The sequence below is a fragment of the Macaca nemestrina genome, chromosome 3 (genome assembly GCF_043159975.1).
Source record: "Macaca nemestrina isolate mMacNem1 chromosome 3, mMacNem.hap1, whole genome shotgun sequence".
NCBI classification, from domain to species: domain Eukaryota; kingdom Metazoa; phylum Chordata; class Mammalia; order Primates; family Cercopithecidae; genus Macaca; species Macaca nemestrina.
In genome coordinates, this window is record NC_092127.1 from 40,286,113 (window position 1) to 40,303,923 (window position 17,811).

At 35.7% G+C, this 17,811-nt stretch overlaps 1 protein-coding gene across 4 annotated transcripts in view; it reads left to right on the forward strand.

Annotated features, from left to right (window-relative positions):
* Nucleotides 1–17,811, forward strand: part of IQCM (IQ motif containing M) — a 496,764-nt gene that overhangs the window by 408,666 nt on the left and 70,287 nt on the right. For 3 of the 4 annotated variants that reach the window (XM_011710533.2, XM_011710534.2, XM_011710535.2), the window contains one exon: nt 1,457–1,618. In XM_011710533.2, coding sequence (XP_011708835.2) covers nt 1,457–1,618 — 162 coding nt within the window. Of the gene's footprint in view, nt 1–1,456; nt 1,619–17,811 lie in introns of those variants that run through there. The other variant, XM_071092653.1, reaches the window with a different exon arrangement.

A 17,811-nucleotide genomic window follows, 5' to 3' on the forward strand; every position in this document is an offset into this window, starting at 1 on the left:
GGGGGACTACACTGAGCTGGCATTCTAGTGACACTCATGGAGAAGCCATTCTGGAGATCTGTGGCAAACTGTCTGTAAGGTGATGTCACATTGTGGAACTCAATGGGAAGCCATTCATAGGAAGGTGCTGCGCTGGTGGAACTCTCTAGGAAGTGCCCAGTGGTGGGAGGAGCGGAGTGCCCTCTGAGATGCCGGAGAAGTTGCAGGTGCCTGCTAAGAGACCCACCAGATCCAGAAAGAACCCATTCATTGTCCAGTTCTCTCCATTGCCCAATTTGTTTTATACTTAAAATCATACCGTATTGCAAGGAAGAAGCGTTCTAACCTCCCAAGCAGGACAGTGAAGGATGGATTTGGATTTGTGAGGCAATAGGTGGATACCTAGCACACTGTTCGCCATCAAATCATGTCATATGGCCTTATATTCACTTTATCAGAAAATATGACATGTAACAAAATAAAGAAGACTAAGAGGAAAGGAAGGAAATATATGTAATCGAGTTTTAAGTGGAGATTTACATTAGTGTCTCTTCTTTAAAATGTTTCTAGGCAGAGTCACTTTAAGTCCTCACGAGACTGCTTTGTTGAATTTTAGGACCCTGGCTTATCAACCAAAAACTAGAATTACAAACTGGAGGTCCAATGGGCATACCAGAGATTTTTCACTATATAATTTAAATTATTGTTTAATTCCAGTTTTCTCAGCTAGTAGTTAATACAGGCCATGTTCAGTTGACAAAGATTCATTTGCAAATAAGAGCTTCCTTAGGTATCTGAAGCCTACTTGCATCATTTATAGATTGTAAAATTTAGGCAAGTTATTTAACTTCTCTGGGTCTCAATTTCTACATGTAAAAGGAAATAATAATAGGACTTACCTTATAGGTATGTTATGAAAATTAAATATGTTAATATTTTAAAGCACTAGGAATAATTCTTTGCACATAATATGTGCTATACAAATGTTTGCCAGATAAAAATAATTCAGTCACAGCAATATGCATTTTATATTTTCTTAAAAACCTTCACCTAGGAATATTAATTCCTTTAGTAGTTCCAATATATGGAACTCTATATTTACTCAACATTTTTGTCAGATTAATCTGATTCCATTGTTTAACAGAAGTTAAGAGTAAGAATCTATGGTTATACTATAGAATGTATAATGTGAATGCTGTTCATTGGATATCTTAATTTTTTTCACAGCTTTAACAATACTGCTTTAAGCTGATAGTGGTTTAAGATGATATTAGTAAAGCCCTTACTCTTTAGTTTTTGGAATTAACTGAACAAGAAGATTTTTGGTAAAGTAACTTTGACTAAAAAAAACATGTTTTCAGTGTGACCTGTTGTACCCAAATTGTTAAATAGTTTTTAATTTGCATCCCTTAAAAGAAGCAAGTATGACACTCTGTAAAATGTCTCAAATTTTATATATTTTCTCTTTTCTTTATAGATGGCAAAGAAAAATATTCTGAACTAATAAAAAAGTCCAAAGCAATTGAAATGTTATTTACACTCTATCCTCCTGAAGGTGCACACGTGCCTAACAGTACACTACTCAAGTCAACTTGGTTGAGACCCATAGTAAATGGGGAAGAAGGTTATAAACATATAGGTAAGATATTGAGCCTTATTTTTTATTATAAATAAGTGATATCTTATAATATATATAACTATATTCATCACATAGATGATGTGGGATGATACATAGATCCTATAGAATGTTCTCTTTACTTCTTAGATACTATGCCTGCAATTTAAAAAGGGACTGTTTTGTGCTTTTGTACCTCCACTAGAATAGTGGAACTATATTGTGCCTGTCTACTCACTAGTTGATGGAAATTTGGGTTGTTTTCACTTTTGCATTACTACAAGTAAAGCTGCTATGAACATTCTTGTTCAGGACTGTGTTTAGACATGTGCTTGCATTTCTCTTGGCTAACTTGTTTTCCAGTCATTATAACATTTCGTATTACTCACCCACAGCAGAGATATAAGAGTTGCATTTATTCCACAGCTGTATCAACACTTGGTACAATCAGCCTTTCTAATTTTAGCCAATCTAATAGATGTATGTTGGTAGCTCTTTGTGGTTTAAATTTGCATTTCTCTAGTAAACAATGTTATTTGGCATCTTTTCATGTATTTATTATTTGTATATCTTTGTTGAAGTGTCTATTCAAAACTTTTGATCATTTTCATATTATTATTTATTAAGTTTTGAGAATCTTTTACATATTCTGAATACAAATAAGTTAACCTTTATATGCTTTGTGAATATTTTCTTCCAGTCTGTAGTTCTTCTTTTCTGTCTTTTAATAGTATCTCTGGAAGAGCAGAAGTTTTCACTTTTGATAAAGTACAATTTACTACTGTGTTTCTTTATTGCATGCTTTTGCTGCCATATCCAAGAAGTGTTGGCCTGGATTGTAGCAACAAGGTTTTCTTCTATAAATTTTATAGTTTTAGGTTTATATTTCAGTGTGTGGTTGATTTGGGGTTAATTTTTGTATGTAGTTCAAGATATAAATTGAAGTTCTTTTTTTAATACTTTGATATCACAAACTTTCCAACAATATTTGTTGAAAAGACTATTTTTCTATAAATTAACTTTGCAGTTTTGCAAAACCGAATAGTGAAAAAAGATATATAGATAGCAAATGAGCACATGAAAAGATGATCAGCATCATTAGTCATCACGGAAATGCAAATTTAAACTACAGTGAAATACTACTACTCACTTATTAGAAAGGCTAAAGTAATTTTTTTAATCTAATGATACCAAACAAGGAGGTGGAACACCTCAAACATTCACACATTACTGATGGAAATGCAAAATAATACAGCTATTTTGAAAATATTTTGATACTTTCTCATAAATGAAATATATTCTAGTCATAAAGCCTAGCCATTCTATTCCTAGGCAATTACCTAGGAATAGGTAATTGAAAGCATTTACTTACACAAAACACACATACTTGTAATATATATAAATAGGAAATATATACAATATATTATATATGTAACGTATGTGTGTATACATACATATATATATACACATACATACATATATATATATAATCAGCATTTTTCAAAGTCGCCAAAAGCTGGAAACAACACAACTGTTCTTCAACTGGTGAGTGAATAAACAAAATTTGGTTCATCCATAAAAATTTGGTTCAGCAGTAAAAATGGAGGAGTGAACTATTGATACACACAACATGGATGAATTTCAGATGTATCATATTAAGTGAAAGAAGCCAGAATCCAGGGCTATGGTATGATTCCATTTAAGTGGCACTTTGGAAAAAGCAAACCTATAGTAACAAAGTTCAGGCCTGTGATTACCAGGGTTTAAATTTGATGGTAGTGTTTTACTACAAAGAGGCAGCATGAGGGAGTTTTTAGGGTGATGGAACCATTCTGTATCTTGATTATGATAGTGATGACATGATTTTAAATAAGTCAAAACCCATAGAATCATAAACCAAAAGGAATGAAGTTTACTATAAGTAAAATGTTTTAAAATAAACACAAAATTAAAAGAGAATCATTTATATAAATGGCCAAAAAGTTCATAAGAAGATGTGTACCATCATTAGCCATAGGGAAATGTGAATTAAACCACAGTGAGATATCACTATACATCTACGAAAATGGCTAAAGTTAAGAAGACTGGTCATATCAAGTGTCAGCAGGGATGTGCAGCAACCAGAACACTAATATCATGCTACTACAAATATAAAATGGTAAATACAGTTTGCAAAATATTTTGGCATTTATTTATCTATTTTATTTTTCTTTTCTTTCTTTTTTTTTTTTTTTTAGAGAGAATCTCAGTTTATAGCCCAGACTGGAGTGCGGTGGCACAATCTTGGCTCACTGCACCCTCTCTCTCCCAGGTTCAAGTGATTCTTGTGTCTCAACCTCCCAAGAACCTGGGATTACAGGTGCCCACCACCGCAACCAGCTAATTCATATATATATATATATATATATATTTATTTATTTATTTATTTATTTATTTTTATATATATATATATTTATATATATATATATTTATATATATATATATATATATATATATTTTTAGTAGTAGAGACGGGGTTTTACCATGTTGGCAAGGCTGGTCTTGAACTCCTGACCTCAAGTGATCTGCCCACTTCTGCCTCCTAAAGTGCTGGGATTACAAGCATGAGCTACTGCACCTGGCCAATTTTTAAAAAAAGTTAAACATACACCTGCCATACAACCAGGCATTACACTTCTACATATTTATCCCAAAGAAGAGAAAATATATGTCTATTCAAAAACTTGTATATGAATATTCATAAAACATTTTAATAAAACACTCAAACTAATAGAAACAACTCAAATAACTACCTACAGATGGATGGATAAGCATATTGTGATATATCTATGTAGAATACTCAGCAATATAAAAGAAAAAACCTGGATACCTTTGATACACTAACAACATGGCTGAATCTCAAAATAAGTGTGCGAGTGAAAGAGGCCAGACAATAAAGAGCACATACTATATGATTCCATTTATGTAAAATACTAGAAAATGCAAACTGAGTAGAAACAAATCTGTGGCTACCTGAGAATGAAGATTGGAAGTAGAAGTGAGAGGTGATGGGTTAAAAAATTTGAGAGTGATGGAAATGTTTGTCATCTTGATTGTGGTTATCATTTCATGGATGTACAAAGTAAAAAGTTATTGAATATTACACTTTATGTAGTTTATTGTATATATTTTATGCCTCAATAAATCTATAAAAAGCAAGTTAAAAACATAAATATTAAAGAACCAAGGTAGGGAAGTTTTTATTTTGGTAGTACTTTTAAAAGATGTTTTCTCTTGAAGCTTTAAAACTTGCATTTTAAAACTTATTTAAAGAGAGTCACAAATTCAGTGCAATATCATTGGACTGATGCATACAAAGGCATATTTAAGGGCTCAGTTCTGTAATAGCCTAGAGGAAGAAGAGAGAAAGAAAAGAAAATAAAATTATGAAAAAGAGTAACTTAAGTTGAAAGTTTTGGGTTTAATAAAATGAATTAAGAACCTGACTGCTATTTATTTTCTCTGTAATTTTCCACCTGAAATTATCAGAAGGTGACCTATACCTATTTGTGTTTGCTGTTTACAGTCTATTTGCAAACACTTTGTTAAAATAAAACAAATTAAAAGGAAATATGCAAGTGGCATTGTGTTGTTATTTTCAAACTCTGTCTTCTAAGCTTTTTGCTGATTTTTTTTCTTTTTCTATGGGTAAGTGACCAGAGCCTTGAATCTTTTTGAATTACATTGTTATTGAATTGACTGACAAGAGATTTGCAACATTTGCCTTGAAAAAGATTAGTCTATTACAGAAGTGCTTCCTAAAACTGAGTAACTCCTTAACTATAAACATTTTAGGGAAGATAGCTTTGGGAATTTATTATGTGTTCCAACATTAATACTCTACAATGTAGGTACTCCTGTTTATTGATTTTACTCTGTAAATTCAGAGATCTACCAACAGCAAGAACCAATGATTAAATAGAGTTACGAATGCTCCATAAATGGCATGAGTTGCTAACAAAGTACCTAGTATGAGGACCATACATTCTCTAAAAATACCTGGTACAACCATATTTTTATATCCCATATTTCCTAGAATAGTGGCTTGATCGTAACTGGAATGCTGCATAAGTCATAATTTCAACTTGCTTAATAGGCACAAAGAATTTCCTCTAGATTATAATTTTATAATCTTAGACCAAGTAAAAAACAGGTCTTTAATTTTTTTCCAGGAATATATGGCTTGTCACACTTAGTTTTAGAAAGGCTATTTTGGAAAGTTAGTCTTTTAACATATCTTCGGTTGTCTTTTTTTTTTTTTAATTTATTTATTATTATTATACTTTAAGTTGTAGGGTACATGTGCATAACGTGCAGGTTTGTTACATATGTATACTTGTGCCATGTTGGTGTGCTGCACCCATCAACTCGTCATTTACATCAGGTATAACTCCCAATGCAATCCCTCCCCCCTCCCCCCTCCCCATGATAGGCCCCAGTGTGTGATGTTCCCCTTCCTGAGTCCAAGTGATCTCATTGTTCAGTTCCCACCTATGAGTGAGAACATGCGGTGTTTGGTTTTCTGTTCTTGTGATAGTTTGCTAAGAATGATGGATTCCAGCTGCATCCATGTCCCTACAAAGGACACAAACTCATCCTTTTTGATGGCTGCATAGTATTCCATGGTGTATATGTGCCACATTTTCTTAATCCAATCTGTCACTGATGGACATTTGGGTTGATTCCAAGTCTTTGCTATTGTGAATAGTGCTGCAATAAACATATGTGTGCATGTGTCTTTATAGCAGCATAATTTATAATCCTTTGGGTATATACCCAGTAATGGGATGGCTGGGTCATATGGTACATCTAGTTCTAGATCCTTGAGGAATCGCCATACTGTTTTCCATAATGGTTGAACTAGTTTACAATCCCACCAACAGTGTAAAAGTGTTCCTATTTCTCCACATCCTCTCCAGCACCTGTTGTTTCCTGACTTTTGGTTGTCTTTTTTCTTAAGCACTGTCTGTCCTCAAGCTCCGCAACCCTCTGGACTATCACAAATATGCTCAACTTGTTTCTCTCCTTTGTTAAGCTTTTGTGACTTTGATAAATTTTTAACCTTGAAGCTATAGATTATATTAAGGAGCATTTTAGGCCTATAATTCTTGGAATTCTAATGGAGATACCTTGAAGGGGTGGATTAGCTATTATCTTTCAAGAAAATCATTTAGGGAATACAAATGAATGATCAAATCACTTTCCTAAACCAATGGTCCATTTTAACTGAAATCGTATTATTGTATTACTGTCAAGTTTCTCATTAGTTCAGATGCTGAGTAATATCAATGACCTATAGTTCTGCTACTTCTTTTTCATATCATTTCCAGCACTTCATATAATACACTTTACTTACCCTTAGAATACATGGTTATTTAAATTACATAATACTGGAACCTGATTTCTTGGCCTAATTACTGTTTTTTTCCCCATTAAAAAAGTACAAGGTATTTTTTATGTAATTTAATTTGCTTCACTGCCTTTAGTCTAGACTTGATATACATTTGCTAAATTAGAATCTATCTTAGCTTTAAAGATTCCAGCAATTAGACAATCATCCTTGACAGTCAAGGCTGATTTTTGGTGATCTTCTTTAAGAATTTTCTACTTTGTAACATAAGACTTTCTTATATATCCTTTATTGCAGTTGAAACTTATTCACTAACAACAAAATAAAGGTTATGCATAGATTATTATGACTCTCTATTTTCTAAAATGGGCTATTTAATGTATTCTTCAGAATCCCTCCTTCTAATCCTTGATCCCTTTTGGCACTTCTCTCTGAACATTTTTCCAATTTTCTCATTTATTTTAAGGGATGAAGCTCAGAATACAACATGATAATCCAATACATGTTTGACTTATTGTGAATGTAATCTTAGCTACTACTAGTTCTGCTTATATTTTTGCACTTTTTAAAGACTTTTAAAAATACACATCCCAGCATTTACTTGGATTTCTGCCCGTATTTTTTAATCTAACTTTTTGTCATATTTTCTTGTAACTATTTGATGTGTATATAATTTATTTTGCCTTCTTAAATTTGCTATCCTGACTTGTCCTGATTTTCCTTTGCTTATTTAGAATATAGACATTCATTACTCTTGTCAAAAACTAAGCTTAATTTTGAGCCTATTCTTTGAGGTGTTCTGTAGGATTAATTACTGTAAAAAACTTACATTCTCATTTGAAAGGAGCTCTATATATTTTATATCATTTATATCTGCTCAAGTATAGGAAATGGCCTATTCTAATTTGGGTAAGTTTAAATGCACTATGTTTAGGTCAATGTCATGCTTTGCCTATAGAGTATCTGCTTGCTTGAGATGAATAATATAGTCACTGAAAAATATATTTTATACCAAATAGGACTTGAAAAGTTGTTTGGGTATATCCCCATTCATCCCGTATTTTATCTACTATACACTGCCATCAGCCTCCAATGTCACGTTCTCTAATGTCCTTTTTGGTTTTCTTTGGTAGTGGCAAATGGATATGAATGTGTTTTCATGGTAATTATAATTGTTGATTGAAGAAATGTTTTATGTTTACATGGTTGAGTTGGTTCAAACTTTCAACACTTGCTACACTTACATGAATCATCCAACAGTAAGATAAAAATGATTGCCATATTGTATCTGGCTAAAGTTTTTGACTATGTTCAAGTTATAAAATATGTATTAGGGTGATGAATTAGGTCTTTCTCATTTAATGAAATGGTTGTGTTCTATGTGAATTCCATTTTTCCTTAAACTTCAATGATAAAATCAGAGATGTGTCTCCTACCTCCCGAACCCAGCTTCACCAAGCATGTTGGAAACATTTGAGTAAGAAAATATTAAGATGGCACCAGGTCTATTAGATAAAGAAAATATGAGTTGTACATTTACAACAATCTACCACTCAATATTGCTTAACTTTGTGAGGTAAAATTTGGAAGATTAATATTTCGTTATGATTTCTGCATCTATTTATTTAACAAATATTAACTGAGTGTCTACTGTATACTTGGCAATAAAGATTGAGAAATAACTTAGGCTTAATACCTGCCATAGAAGTGTTCACATTCTAGCAGATACAAAGCACTATCAGAGTTTTGGTTGAAGTAGGCGCAGTGAGCACTGTTGTTGGTTCCTGGGTCAAATGGAATACTTCCAAATGAGAAACTTCAAAAAATCGAGGAAGAACATCTAGAAATTAAAAAAAGGATGACACTAACACTCAATATCTGAAATAAAACCCATAAATCTGAATTTACTATATATTTAAATAATGGGGCATTATACTGGTTAAGCATGATCTCTGAGCAAAGCAGGCAGTTGATCTTATATAGGGTTTTCAGGAAGAGTGGTAGCCAGTCTCTAAGATGGCTCCACAGATGTGGTTCTTGGTTCATGCTTGTGTGTATTTTCCTCTCATAGTGTATCAGGTGTTACCAATAGAATATAGCAGGTACTTCACTTCTGAGTCCAGATCATAAAAGAGAGTCTGGCTTCTTCCTTGCTCACCCTTGGGTAAGTTGCTCTGAGGAAAGCTAGGTGCCATGTCACGAGGATACTGCAGCAGCTCTTAGAGAGGTGTATGCAGTGATGAACTGAGACTTTCTGCCTACACAAATTAGGCACTGAGTTCTATGTGAGTAATACAATGTGGAAATGGAGCCTCCAGTCAATCCTTCAGATGACTGCAGCTCTAGTGAGAGGTTGAAGGCAGTCTCATGAGAGACCCTGAGCCTGAACCACCTAGTAAAGCTACCCAGATTCCTAACTCTCAGAAATGGTATGAGATAAATTTTTGTTGTCTTATGCTTCTAGTTTTGGGGCAATTTGGTTTTCTTTTTTTTTTTTTGAGACGGAGTCTGGCTGTGCCGCCCAGGCTGGAGTGCAGTGCGTGATCTCCGCTCACTGCAAGTTCCGCTCCCAGGTTCACGCCATTCTCCTGCCTCAGCCTCCCCAGCAGCTGGGACTACAGGCGTCTGCCACCACGCCCGGCTAATTTTTTGTATTTTTAGTAGAGACAGGGTTTCACCGTGTTAGCCAGGATGGTCTCGATCTCCTGACCTTGTGATCCGCCCGCCTCAGCCTCCCAAAGTGCTGGGATTACAGGCGTGAGCCATAGCACCCGGCATGGGGCAATTTGTTACACAACAGTAGATAACTAATATAGAAAGCATATAGGTCAGTGATTAGTGGCTTTTAGCAGTGGAAGTAAAATGACACTGTTTGCTGAGTGTGGTTACACAGGAAAGACTGAGTTGCTGATTGGCTTTCAGAAATGTGTTACTAGAATAAGACTTTTGTTCAGTGGTCAACTTTGAAAAGCAGGAACTCTCACTGACTGATTGGCTTTCAGAAGTGTGTTTACTAAGTTTAGCTGTCACTGGTTGATATTTAAAACCAATTCTGAGAGTTTCTTATCACTGTGATTATAGAAATATAATGGATTAGTTAAATAGGTTCAAAACAAGTTCAAGTTTTAACTTGTTACCATGGCTGTAGAACTCTTAGAATATTCTTAGGAGTGTGGGGAAATGTAACTGTCAAGAAACAAGGCATAAAGTAAAACAATAGAGATTGCATGTTAGTTGATATAATGGAAGCAATTAAGTATAATGCCTAGGAAAAGAGAATGAGTACATCTGGCAGTATAAAATATACACATAGAGAAATCTTGAAGTAATATTTAATAGTTATAAAATAAATCTATATAATATTTTGAAACTGAAATAAATTACGACTAGAGTTTTTTGAGCAAGGGGTAAACAGGGTTGGACAGCTCCACAGTTCCTTGTATCTACTGTAATTGTTGTGAAGGTTAATTTTGTGTGTCAACTTGACTGGGCTTATGGATGCCCAGATGGCTGGTAATGTTATTTCTGCGTGAAGGTGTTTCTGGATGAGGTTAGCATTTAAATCAGTAGGCTAGGTAAAGATTTCCCTCTTTGATACAGGTGGTCATCATCTAATCTGCTGAGGATTTAAATAGAAAAAAAAGGTGGAGGAGGGGCAAATTTCCTGTATCTACTTGAGCTAGGACATTCATCTTCTCCTGTCTTGGACATCAGTGCTCTGGATTCCTGGACTTTTGGACTTGAACCAGAACTTACACCATCAACCCCCAAGATCCTAGTACTATAGACTCAGCCTGGGACTTATACCATTGGCTCACCTAGTTTTCAGACCTTAGGGTTTGGACCATCAGCTTCTCTGGGACACTAGAGTACAGATGGCAGACTGTGGGACTTCTTGGTCTTTGCAATGGCATGAGTTAGTCCTTCAGAGTCAGTTTCTTTATGTATATCTCTATATAGCCTATTGGATCTTTCCTCTGGAAATCCCTGATGGACATAATTGCTATGATGACAAAATTATATAATTAATGTAAAGTTAATGCTTATTCACTTTATACACTTAAAAGACTCAGAGCTATACATTTTATGTATATTTCTCATGTTATCTTCATAATCTATATGATAGAAGCTATTATCAAGCTCATTTTACAGAGGGAGATATTATTTCCTAAGAGGCTGAGTAACATGCTTGCAGTCATGCAGCTACTGAATGGTACAATCAGGATTTCATTCTAACTCTAGAGCAAACATTTCCACATTAAACTGAAAGAAATATGCTTTGTTTTGATGGAGATGATATTGAGTCATCAAGAAGCTATTAAATTATAATCAGTATATTATTTTAGAATTTAGTGAGGTGTGTATAATAATCATAAGAAAATAATGCATATGGATTTATTTACAAGGATGGTAATTACAGCACTGTAGTGAAAAGAAATGTTGAAACAATGCAAATGTCCAGCAATAGGGGAATAGTGAAATAAATTATGATTCATAAAGAAGATGGAATTCCATGTGACCATTACAATTATGTTATTGAATATTTATAGGAAATTTGAAAAATAAATTTTAATGAAAAAAGATTACAAACTAGTATGTCATGTATAATATACTCATATAGTTACATAAAATGAGTTAAGAATATACAAACTTTAATATCTACATTTTGTGAATCCAGTGGACTTTATTTACTGTTTTAATATAACAGAATTTTCTAATTTTTCTGCATATTCTACACATTTTGATGCACATTTATTTTTTAATATAACAAAAGATTAAGACTTAAAAATATTATTCTGAACTTACATGTTATACCATATTCCTTAATTTAAAATTAAGCTTTATCTATTTTTATATTGTTCTTTGTTGGTAGATATACATTTATCTTATTTGTTTTGATTTTGCTGTTAAACTATAATAAAAAGAATACGTTTATATCAAAGTAAAATATAACCTTTCAATGAAAAGGAGAAATGAGCCCATTTTATTATGTCATATTTCAAAACTATTTAAAAATAATTTTACATTTTAAAATACATGTGAAATATATATTTATTTGAGAAATCTCTGATAGTTCTATAAGCTTTTGAGAAACATTCTACTTAATTATCCTTATTCCCCACTGTAATTCTCAGCCCATAGTAGGTATTTGTGCATAAATTGTTTAATGTGTACATGAAGGATTACTATAGCAGCTAAGCTATGTTGTCATATTCCTTAATATGATATATAAATGATAAATGATAAATATATTTTTATCATTTATATATTGAAATTACCTTATTTACTCTCTCTGGGTTCATTCAAAGATTGCTATAACATATGGCTGTAATGTAGTATGGCAGTTCTTTAACATTTACATTTGTTATTTAATAAATAAAATATAAATTTACCATTAGGAGGCAAAAATCCAAGGTGAGATAAAAGCATTATTCAGTCACTCCACAAATATTTATTGTCTGTATTCAATACCCTATGTTAGACATGAGGAGGATTCAAAGGTAAATAAAACATCTTCCCTCTCATGTATTGGTTTAGACTGGGTAAAAGATACATTTAAATAATTAACTACAGAAGATGGCTGAATAGGAACAGCTCCAGTCTCCAACTCCCAGCACGAGCAACACAGAAGACAGGTGATTTGTGCATTTTCAACTGAGGTACTGGGTTCATCTCACTAGGGAGTGCGGGACAATTGGTGCTGGTCAGCTGCTGCAGCCCGTCCAGCGAGAGTTGAAGCAGGGCAAGGCATCGCCTCACCTGGGAAGCGCAAGGGGGAAGGGAATCCCTTTTCCTAGCCAGGGGAACTGAGACACACAACACCTGGAAAATCAGGTAACTCCCACCCCAATACTGCACTTTACCAAGGATCTTAGCAAATGGGCACACCAGGAGACCATATCCCACACCTGGCCGGGAGGGTCCCACGCCCACGGAGCCTCCCTCATAGCTAGCACAGCAGTCTGCGATCTACCGGCAAGGCAGCAGCGAGGCTGGGGGAGGGGCGCCCGCCATTGCTGAGGCTTAAGTAGGCAAACAAAGCCGCTGGGAAGCTCGAACTGGGTGGAGCTCACAGCAGCTCAAGGAAACCTGCCTGTCTCTGTAGACTCCACCTCTGGGGACAGGGCACAGCTAAACAACAACAACAACAACAAAAAGCAGACGCAAAAGACTCTGTCTGACAGCTTTGAAGAGAGCAGTGGATCTCCCAACATGGAGGTTGAGATCTGAGAACTGACAGACTGCCTGCTGAAGTGGGTCCCTGACCCCTGAGTAGCCTAACTGGGAGACATCCCCTACTAGGGGCAGACCGACACCCCACACCTCACACGGTGGAGTACACCCCTGAGAGGAAGCTTCCAAAGCAAGAATCAGACAGGTACACTTGCTGTTCAGCAATAATCTATCTTCTGCAGCCTCTGCTGCTGATACCCAGGCAAACAGGGTCTGGAGTGGACCTCAAGCAATCTCCAACAGACCTACAGCTGAGGGTCCTGACTGATAGAAGGAAAACTATCAAACAGGAAGGACACCTACACCAAAACCCCATCAGTACGTCACCATCATCAAAGACCAGAGGCAGATAAAACCACAAAGATGGGGAAAAAGCAGGGCAGAAAAGCTGGAAATTCAAAAAATAAGAGTGCATCTCCCCCGGTAAAGGAGCGCAGCTCATCACCAGCAACGGATCAAAGCTGGACGGAGAATGACTTTGACGAGATGAGAGAAGAAGCCTCCAGTCCATCAAACTTCTCAGAGCTAAAGGAGGAATTACGTACCCAGCGCAAAGAAACGAAAAATCTTGAAAAAAGAGTGGAAGAATTGATAACCAGAATAATTAATGCAGAGAAGGCCATAAACGAACTGACAGAGATGAAAACCATGACACGAGAAATACGTAACAAATACACAAGCTTCAGTAACTGACTCGATCAGCTGGAAGAAAGAGTATCAGCGATTGAGGATCAAATGAATGAAATGAAGTGAGAAGAGAAATCTAAAGAAAAAAGAAGAAAAAGAAATGAACGCAGCGTGCAAGAAGTATGGGATTATGTAAAAAGACCAAATCTACGTCTGATTGGGGTGCCTGAAAGTGAGGGGGAAAATGGAACCAAGTTGGAAAACACTCTTCAGGATATCATCCAGGAGAACTTCCCCAACCTAGTAGGGCAGGCCAACATTCAAATCCAGGAAATACAGAGAATGCCACAAAGATACTCCTCAAGAAGAGCAACTCCAAGTCACATAATTGCCAGATTCACCAAAGTTGAAATGAAGGAAAAAATCTTAAGGGCAGCCAGAGAGAAAGGTTGGGTTACCCACAAAGGGAAGCCCATCAGACTAACAGCAGATCTCTCGGCAGAAACTCTACAAGCCAGAAGAGAGTGGGGGCCAATATTCAATGTTCCTAAAGAAAAGAATTTTAAACCCAGAATTTCATATCCAGCCAAACTAAGTTTCATAAGTGAAGGAGAAATAAAATCCCTTACAGAGAAGCAAATGCATAGAGATTTTGTCACCACCAGGCCTGCCTTACAAGAGACCCTGAAGGAAGCACTAAACATGGAATGGAACAAACGGTACCAGCCATTGCAAAAACATGCCAAAATCTAAAGACCATCGAGGCTAGGAAGAAACTGCGTCAACTAATGAGCAAAATACCCAGTTAATATCATAATGGCAGGATCAAGTTCACACATAACAATATTAACCGTAAATATAAATGGACTAAATGCTCCAATTAAAAGACACAGTATGGCAAACTGGATAAAGAGTCAAGACTCATCAGTTTGGTGTATTCAGGAGACCCATCTTACATGCAGAGACGTACACAGGCTCAAAATAAAGGGATGGAGGAAGAGCTACCAACCAAATGAAGAACAAAAGAAAGCAAGGGTTGCAATACTAGTCTCTGATAAAACAGACTTTAAACCATCAAAGATCAAAAGAGACAAAGAATGCCATTACATAATGGTAAAGGGATCAATTCAACAGGAAAAGCTAACTATCCTAAATATTTATGCACCCAATACAGGAGCACCCAGATTCATAAAGCAAGTTCTTAGAGACTTACAAAGAGACTTAGACTCCCATACAATAATAATAGGAGACTTCAACACCCCACTGTCAACATTAGACAGTTCAACGAGACAGAAAGTTAACAAGGATATCTAGGATTTGAACTCATCTCTGCAGCAAGCAGACCTAATAGACATCTACAGAACTCTCCACCCCAAATCAACAGAATATACATTCTACTCAGCACCATATCACACTTATCCAAAATTGACCACATAATTGGAAGTAAAGCACTCCTCAGCAAATGTACAAGAACAGAAATTATAACAAACTGTCTCTCAGACCACAGTGCAATCAAACTAGAACTCAGGACTAAGAAACTCAATCAAAACCGCTCAACTACATGGAAAATGAACAACCTGCTCCTGAATGACTACTGGGTACATAACGAAATGAAGGTAGAAATAAAGATGTTCTTTGAAACCAATGAGAACAAACATACAACATACCAGAATCTCTGGGACACATTTAAAGCAGTGTGTAGAGGGAAATTTATAGCACTAAATGCCCACAAGAGAAAGCTGGAAAGATCTAAAATTGACACCCTAACATCACAATTAAAAGAACTAGAGAAGCAAGAGCAAACACATTCAAAAGCTAGCAGAAGGCAAGAAATAACTAAGGTCAGAGCAGAACTGAAGGAGATAGAGACACAAAAAACCCTCCAAAAAATCAATGAATCCAGGAGTTGGTTTTTTGAAAAGATCAACAAAATTTATAGACTACTAGCAACACTAATAAAGAAGAAAAGAGAGAAGAATCAAATAGATGCAATAATAAATGATTAAGGGGATATCACCACGGACCCCACAGAAATGCAAACTACCATCAAAGAATACTATAAACACCTCTATGCAAATAAACTAGAAAATCTAGAAGAAATGGATAATTTCCTGGACACTTACACTCTCCCAAGACTAAACCACGAAGAAGCTGAATTCCTGAATAGACCAATAGTAGGCTCTGAAATTGAGGCAATAATTAATAGCCTACCAACGAAAAAAAGTCCAGGACCAGATGGATTCACAGCTGAATTCTACCAGAGGTACAAGGAGGAGCTGGTACCATTCCTTCTGAAGCAATTCCAATCGATAGAAAAAGAGGGAATCCTCCCTAACTCATTTTATGAGGCCAACATCATCCTGATACCAAAGCCTGACACAGACACAACAAAAAAAGAGAATTTTAGACCAATATCCCTGATGAACATCGATGCAAAAATCCTAAATAAAATACTGGCAAACCGGATTCAGCAGCACATCAAACAGCTTATCCACCATGATCGAGTGGGCTTCCTCCCTGGAATGCAAGGCTGGTTCAACAAACACCAATCAATAAACGTAATCCAGCATATAAACAGAACCAAAGACAAAAACCACATGATTATCTCAATAGATGCAGAAAAGGCCTTTGACAAAATTCAACAGCCCTTCATGCTAAAAACGCTCAATAAATTCGGTATTGATGGAACGTATCTCAAAATAATAAGAGCTATATATGACAAATCCACAGCCAATATCATACTGAATGGGCAAAACCCTGGAAGCATTCCCTTTGAAAACTGGCACGAGAAAGGGATGCCCTCTCTCACCACTCCTATTCAACATAGTGTTGGAAGTTCTGGCTAGGGCAATCAGGCAAGAGAAAGAAATCAAGGGTATTCAGTTAGGAAAAGAAGAAGTCAAATTGTCCCTCTTTGAAGATGACATGATTGTATATTTAGAAAACCCCATCGTCTCAGCCCAAAATCTCCTTAAGCTGATAAGCAACTTCAGCAAAGTCTCAGGATACAAAATCAATGTGCAAAAATCACAAGCATTCTTATACACCAGTAACAGACAAACACAGAGCCAAATCATGAATGAATTTCCATTCACAATTGCTTCAAAGAGAATAAAATACCTAGGAATCCAACTTACAAGGGATGTGAAGGACCTCTTCAAGGAGTACAAACCACTGCTCAGTGAAACAACAGAGGACACAAACAAATGGAAGAACATACCATGCTCATGGATAGGAAGAATCAATAATGTGAAAATGGCCATACTGCCCAAGGTATTTTATAGATTCAATGCCATCCCCATCAAGCTACCAATGAGTTTCTTCACAGAATTGGCTAAAACTGCTGTAAAATTCATATGGAACCAAAAAAGAGCCCTCATTGCCAAGACAATCCTAAGTCAAAAGAACAAAGCTGGAGGCATCATGCTACCTGACTTCAAACTATACTACAAGGCTACAGTAACCAAAACAGCATAGTACTGGTACCAAAACAGAGATATAGACCAATGGAACAGAACAGAGCCCTCAGAAATAATACCACACATCTACAGCCATCCGATCTTTGACAAACCTGAGAGAAACAAGAAATAGGGAAAGGATTCCCTATTTAATAAATGGTGCTGGGAAAACTGGCTAGCCATAAGTAGAAAGCTGAAACTGGATCCTTTCCTTACTCCTTATACAAAAATTAATTCAAGATGGATTAAAGACTTAAATGTAAGACCTAATACCATAAAAACCCTAGAAGAAAACCTAGGTAATACCATTCAGGACATAGGCATGGGCAAGGACTTCATGTCTAAAACACCAAAAGCAACGGCAGCAAAAGCCAAAAGGACAAATGGTATCTCATTAAACTAAAGAGCTTCTGCACAGCAAAAGAAACTACCATTAGAGTGAACAGGCAACCTACAAAATGGCAGAAAATTTTTGCAATCTACTCATCTGACAAAGGGCTAATATCCAG